Below are 7445 nucleotides of genomic sequence, written 5' to 3'. Positions count from 1 at the left end.
CCTGGAGACAACAAGTATAACAGCGATGCTGCCTTCTCACAAGGATGGGTGGAGTTAGAAAAGGTAGACCCTAAAATGTACACCTCGCATTATCCCACGGATTTCCGTCTCCGGCGGTAAGGTCCTTTGAAGAACGGAGCTAACACGTCAAAAGTCCCCCACAAAAAGGCCGTGAGTGACCGTCCTCAAGCAGTTGTCCCTTGGGCACTGCGGTCACGCTCCCAGGTCGTTAAGACCAACACTAATCCAACTTCTTTTTCAGGTACCCCTAGAAGAACCCTTCCACAGTGTGGGCAACTGGGAAGTGATATTAGCCTTCATACCCGTAACTACACACGAGACCAAGTTGGCCACTTTCGAATCCTTCCTACACCTAATAACTCAGGGTTCTACTTAATGATAGGCAAGCTAAGAATATATTACAGGAACAACTGGAAAAACAGTTAGACAGACATGTAAGTTATGCCCACCCCGAAGCAGCGTGGAATGACATCCGAAAAGCTGTGGAAACAGCAGTGATATCCGCTAGTAAGGTAAGCTATAAGGTCAGGGAGAAACAATGGATCTCGGCAGCATCTACCGCACTGATAGATGCTCGAAAACTCATCCCACCTGGCTCTGAACATAACGAAGAGCGGAATCAGCTTAAGCACAGGCTAATAAGAAGCCTACGCAATGATCGTGATTAGTGGTGGGTAGCGAAAGCAAGAGAGATGGAAAGGGCAGTGGCAATAGGTAACAACAGACAGCTATTCAAACTTATTAAAGAAACCGGTATTAGGAACCCAAATATCAGCGAAACTATCTCAGACAAAGATGGGCATATTATTCATTCTCAATCCAGAAGATTGGATCGGTGGGCAGAACACTTTAGGGATCAGTTTAACTGGCCTTCAGCCACACTTCAGTTACCCACGACCCCCAGTCGTCCTGAATGGCAAATTAATGTAAGTCTTCCAACTCTCTACGAGGTTGAAAAAGCTATAGGAAATCTGAAGCGAGGGAGAGCAGCAGGACCTGACATGTTTACTCCTGAGATTTTTAAGGATGGTGATCCAGTACTAGCAGTGAGACTGACAGGTCTTAAGTAGAATCTGGGAACTGGACGTAATTCCATCTGACTGTCCCCAATCACTGATTGTGCCAGTCTATAAGAAAGGACAAAAGTCCTCTTGTGACAATCACAGAGGGATCAGTTTGACTAATATAGTGTCTAAAATATTAGCCTCAATAATACTTGGACGCCTAACCAAAACTCGTGAAGAGCAGACTAGAGAAAACCAGGCTGGTTTTCGACCTGGACGTGGTGCATAGACCAGATATTCACTCTACGTCAGGTCCTAGAACATAGACATACATTCAGACGTCCCACAATCGTAGTATTTCTTGACCTTAAGGCGGCATTTGACTCCGTTGATCGTGAGGTTCTATGGCATTGTTTGTCAGTGAAAGGAGTACCAAAGAAGTACATTAACCTCATAAAGACTCTCTACCCGAACACAACTGGTTGAATTAGAGCCTATGGCGAACTGTCATCAGAATTGGTTACCTCAAGTGGTGTTCGTCAGGGCTGTCCACTCTCCCCATTCTTGTTTAACTTTGTCGTTGACATGCTTTTAGAGATAACACTTTCATCATCTCAATCTCCAGGGGTTGAACTTTTACCAGGAGGCTCACTTGTTGACTTAGAATACGCCGACGACATAGTTTTATTTGGTGAAGACGCTGACAAAATGCAGAGTCTTCTGACCACCATAAGCAACTATGCAGGCATGTTCGGCATGCGATTCTCTCCCTCGAAGTGCAAAATGTTACTTCAGGATTGGGTTGCATCGACACCTGAACTAAGGATAGGGAATGAAGTAGTTGAGCGTGTTGACCGCTTCACTTATCTTGGGAGTCTCATCAGCCCTTGTGGTCTGGTGTGACGAAATCTGAGCACGGATACAGAAGACTCGTCTAGCTTTCGCCAACTTGCGTCATTTATGGCGTATGCGAGATATCCGTCTAGCAACAAAAGGACGGGTTTACTGTGCAGCAGTTCGTTCCATCCTAGTTTATGGCAGTGAAACATGGCCGGTAAGAGTAGAGGATATTCGTAGGCTGCTAGTATTCGATCATAGGTGTCTTCGAAGTATTGCTCGTATATCCTGGGACCACCGAGTAAGTAATGCAGTTGTTAGGAAACGGGTACTAGGTAAGGATGGAAAATCAATTGATGAAGTAGTGAAACTTTATCAGTTGAGATGGCTGGGACACATGTTACGTATGTCCAACCACCGACTGCCCCGACGTGCAATGCTTTATGGTGTAGGAGTAGGTTGGAAGAAAGCTAGGGGCGGCCAGATCAAAACTTGGCATAAATCCATGAAGTCGCCGACAAGTGGACTGAGCCATGTTGGTAGGCGTAGACTACCTGGTTGGGATCCGCGAGATGATAGCAACCGATGGTTAGAGACCTTGAATGACATGGCTCAAAATCGTTTGCAATGGCGAAGGTGCATCCACTATTTGTGTTCTACCAAATTCTAATCTTCTGAATACCTCATGTCCCTTGCCTTTTTCTCTTTCCAAATTTATTTCACTGTATTATACTCCTTGAATAACATCTTCAAACCCTAATCTTTCACATAATGCTTATACTCTTACTACTTCTACCAATATGGGATTTGAATCGACAACTACATCTCTGTGTTAATGTGGTATGGCAACTCGAACTGATGTACGTACGTACGAAGTTCTACGTTGTGAGTGACTGACTGACGTCTTATTCACTGATTAATAAGTTTCATTAAACACTTAAGGACAGTTTCCATTAGTCTGCACTTAGTGAAATTTAATCTTGCATTAGAACGTAAATATCGTTACATAGAAGTTACTAAACCGCTTTATCAAATGAATCAGTACAGAACATCAGTCGCTAACGTAATAGGAAATTAAATTAATTGTTTTGTAAGTTTTCACTATGTTATGATCATCCCACTATCAATCTGACCAAAGAATAATCTTCCTAGATCCATGTAATATTTAATTGCTTTTATATTTGAAATCTTGTGGGACTGAAGTGACTTAATTTTAAACGCTCACGTTTTGTGATTTGAATCCTGTCATGTTTTTATTTCTATTTCATGTCATTCAGTTCGACGCACTCGTCCTGGCAAAAACGTTCAAATGAGCGAAACAGAAATCCGCGGGCTGTGTCTGAAGTCTCGCGAAATCTTTTTAAGCCAACCTATTTTACTAGAATTGGAGGCTCCCCTCAAAATATGCGGTGATATTCACGGACAATATTATGACTTGCTCCGACTTTTTGAGTATGGAGCATTTCCTCCCGAAGCAAATTATTTGTTCTTGGGTGACTACGTGGATCGAGGAAAGCAGTCTCTTGAAACGATATGCCTGCTACTAGCTTATAAAATTAAATACCCAGAAAATTTCTTTTTGTAAGGAGTAATCATGAATGTGCCTCTATTAACCGTATATATGGGTTTTATGATGAATGTAAGTGTTTAGTTGGGGCTTATTTGACCTACAGGCAAACGTCGATATAATATAAAATTATGGAAGACCTTCACAGATTGTTTCAATTGTTTGCCGATTGTAGCAATTATAGACGAGAAGATTTTCTGCTGTCATGGCGGTTAGTTTCTCACTTTATGCCATATTGCATCATAGGTCTTTCACCAGATCTTTCAACAATGGAACAGATAAGACGCATCATGCGTCCTACAGATGTTCCTGATCAAGGACTATTATGTGATTTACTTTGGTCAGATCCCGATAAAGATGTAACTGGTTGGGGCGAAAACGATCGCGGTGTTAGTTATACATTTGGTCCAGATATTGTGGCCAGATTTTTACATAAACATGATTTGGATTTAATATGCCGTGCTCACCAGGTAACGTACAAAAAATTCTCACTCACAACTACAGGTTGTCGAAGACGGTTATGAATTCTTCGCCAAGCGTCAATTAGTTACTCTTTTTTCCGCCCCGAATTATTGCGGTGAATTTGATAACGCAGGAGCTATGATGTCCGTAGATGATACGTTGTTGTGTTCATTTCAAGTAAGGTTAAAATTTGTGTTAATAGTATTCTGTTCTTATTTTTGATATACTTGGATAAGTGTTGAGCAAAGATAAATACGACATAAGATCCGCCTCCAAATTTCTGCTACTACTTCATTCTCACTAATAGTGTCATATAAACTCTAAAAAGTAGTTCAGGCCCAGATGTAAACTTCTGTCATTTACCAAACCTCATGTAGTTCCATTTGTTAACGCTAAATGAACAAAAGCAACATTATAAGTAGTAAAATTAATTTATTTTAGGTTTTTGCCAGCTGCTTACATTTAAGGGTTTCTTCACAATTATAAAAAGGACTGACAGTTTCTTCCCTTAAATACAGTTGGTGCGTATTTTAAAATTACTCACTTAACTAAATTGGCTATATACTTGGTATGAAGATTTAATAACACCTTTTTAAAGTAGGATTTTGTCTTTGATAATTTAGGAAGTAGTGGTTTACTGGTTAAAGAACCCGACTTTTGGTAGTTGGTTTCAGGTAGTCAACTAACCCCCATGCCAAAAATGTGACTCAAAACCAAGTACATTGACCTGTTATTGGTGAATGACTAACAATAATAATAAAGATTACTGTTTATTTGTATTAATATTTCCTGTAGACTATTACTGTTATTAATTAGCAACAGTTATATGAATATCTGCCTGCAATACTTCAACACAGTAATTATTTTTACAGCTAATTACTATACTTGAGTATGACAGTGAATTAAGCTTGTTATATACGGTTTACATTTATTCATATATATATTACCAAAAAGACAAAAGGCATTTCCTCCGAAAGGTATCATGTTTGTTTATTATCACTGTTGAGAGGACAGTCAGTTATAGTCAACCTAAAACTAGCACATATTATCTATCGTACCAATTTACCGCACAGCGATATAGAATTTAAAAGCCCAATGTTAAGGAAGTCGAATTAATACCAGTATCAGTCATGGTAAAAACTAAATCTAGAAAAAAGGTTTGTAAAGAAAGAGAGAAACTCACCGAATAAAGAAGTATTAAATAGTCGAGGAATTCTGAGTAATCAAAAATATAATCAATAAATGTATCTGTAACACTAACGGATTTTGAACCACTATTCTAACTAATATATTGACAAATACATTTACCACAAAGGGTAGTAATAATTCTTATCAAACGTTGGAATATATTGTGATATTTCCTTTCTCCGAATATTACTGGGGACTCAAATTACTTATTATTAACTCCATAAGTCGTATATCGCATCAAGGATAAGCGCAGTCAAATTATACATGGAAGATTGTCTTGAGTACAATATGGCATAAAATTGTTACAAATAATTAATAAACAACTTGTGTGGACTGCTATTATAGATAATCCTCCTGTTGTTTTATCATTAATTCATTTGATCTTCGTTCTTGTTTCGTTTGTAGATTTTGCGTCCAGCTGAAAAGAAAAAATATTACGTTGGCGTCCCAACTGGCAGCCGACCAATTACTCCACCTCGTGGGGCTAAAGCGAAAGGGAAATTATAAAAATCTTGACATACTGCATCTCCGATTTCTTTGCTTTTAAGACTATAATTAAAGCGTCAGGTGAATGACTTTATGACTACTGTCCCCTGTTCATTGCTGTCATTTATCACAGTTTTTCAAAAAATCTCTTTCTGCGTCGAAAAGTTTAGATTTTCTTTATACATGTCTTTTTGTGGAAAAAAGCAGTTGTATTTCGTCCTATATCATTCAGATTGGATAAATCAGTGTGAACTCTACTCTTTGGAATCTTTTGTTTCTAAGTTACTAAACAGCTTTTATTCACTTTCCTACTTACAAGTCTTGTTATTCGAAAGGCTTGTCCTATTTTTTTGCATGCCGTAGAAGCATACACAATACATTGGTTGTCAATTCTATTCTATTGGGTACCACTTTACTATTGTTATTGCTATTACCATAATTGTACATTTCTTTTTCTTCTTCTCATGTTTAATTGTTATTTAGAAAAATCAAACTGGAGAAATGAGTAGTTTTCAGTTGTTTTGCTCAATTGCTCCTTTGACTGATCACTAGTGTTGTTAAAAAAGAAAAATAATTTAACGGTAGAAATTACCTTTACTAATTTTTATACATCACAAACCTATTGATTCGGATGTCAAAATACTTAGTTCATGTATTTGATAAATGTGTGTATGCTATCTTCTTATTTTGTTTTCGAAATTTGATTGTTTACATTAATGACTGAGTTTCAGGTTTTTTACTTTTTTTTTGTTTCCAATTTACTTGTATTGTACAGTTAGCTACTTTCTGTTGTAAAACTTCATATTCTTTAGTGAAACAGTATGTTGGACTGAATAAAATATAACTTCGCCTTGCTGTATCAGTGTTATTTTTTAAAATAAATATAGGTCCTTGTATTATTTGATTGTCCAGTAATCTCCATATAAAGATAATAGTTTGACCATTCCATTGCCAATTTCACAGTATAGTTATCTGACTGTTGCACCAAATCTTACTTTATAAAATGTCACTTTTATTATGTATTTTGAAATAGGACTATCAGTTTAAGTTGAAAAAATATGGTGGATTATTTATTCGCAAACATTATTTGTATTACTAGTAAACAACCTAATGTTTACACAAATTACGGTTGGCTATTATATTCTTAGATCTGAAAATAACCAATAGTTGCTGTAATAATATTTATAAGTGAAAGTAGTTCTACCTCAGTATATTTACGTGGTTTTGTCTTTCTTATTGACGAAGACTGAATTAAACTGAATTTGAACTCAAATGAATGCTTGTAGAGGTGGTTTCTACTATTTTGTTTAGTTATATCGATTTATGGAGATGAGTTTCTAATTCCTTGATAAAAAGTTAGTCTTCTACTAAAAAAAATGCGGTGAACGTATTGCAACATATGGACGTGATCCTTCCAGGTGGAGATCCTGAAGAAAGTCAGCTTCTGAACTCATGAGGAAATGGAGAATGATCGACTTGCCTTTTAAACATTCAGAAAGTGGGATTATACTTTAGGATCGGTTTGCACTCTCAAGTGTAGTACCATAGTAAACTGCGAACTTCATTTACATCCACAGACTCACCATTATCAGTGTAGTTGCAGTAAACGAGAGCACAAGTAGGGACAGTCGGATGTATTTCAACGCAAAATTATAGAATATCTTGGTAAAATCTGGGAACCATGCGGTAAATACTTCATTTGCAAAATGTCAATCAATCGTCTCAGACTTTATCGTTTCTTCACCAGCCATTCTCTGTCCTCGTTCTCTTTTCTTCGATCTTCTTAACCTTCTGCCGCCAGGTATTTCACTTTCGTTTGATGATACGTACTACTTAAATCTGTCGCCATCAGTAACACACACAACGTAGTGACCCTAGAG

General features: G+C 37.6%; 1 protein-coding gene across 3 annotated transcripts in view; it reads left to right on the top strand.

Moving 5' to 3' along the window:
• Positions 1-6426, top strand: part of Smp_004810.1 (putative protein phosphatase type 1) — a gene marked incomplete at both ends in the record, with an annotated part of 10678 nt that extends 4252 nt beyond the window's left edge. The window contains 5 exons of one of the 3 annotated variants that reach the window (XM_018796223.1): positions 3140-3430; positions 3536-3640; positions 3676-3899; positions 3934-4068; positions 5485-5586. In XM_018796223.1, the coding sequence (XP_018650458.1) occupies positions 3140-3430; positions 3536-3640; positions 3676-3899; positions 3934-4068; positions 5485-5586 (857 nt within the window). Of the gene's footprint in view, positions 1-2823; positions 3431-3535; positions 3641-3675; positions 3900-3933; positions 4069-5484 lie in introns of those variants that run through there. The other 2 variants (XM_018796224.1, XM_018796225.1) reach the window with 2 other exon arrangements.
• Between the last annotated feature and the right edge of the window lie 1019 nt (positions 6427-7445).

This window comes from Schistosoma mansoni, chromosome 2, assembly GCF_000237925.1.
Source record: "Schistosoma mansoni strain Puerto Rico chromosome 2, complete genome".
NCBI lineage: Eukaryota > Metazoa > Platyhelminthes > Trematoda > Strigeidida > Schistosomatidae > Schistosoma > Schistosoma mansoni.
The sequence above is the reverse complement of the archived record's forward strand: the minus strand, read 5'-3'. Positions and strand labels throughout refer to the sequence as shown.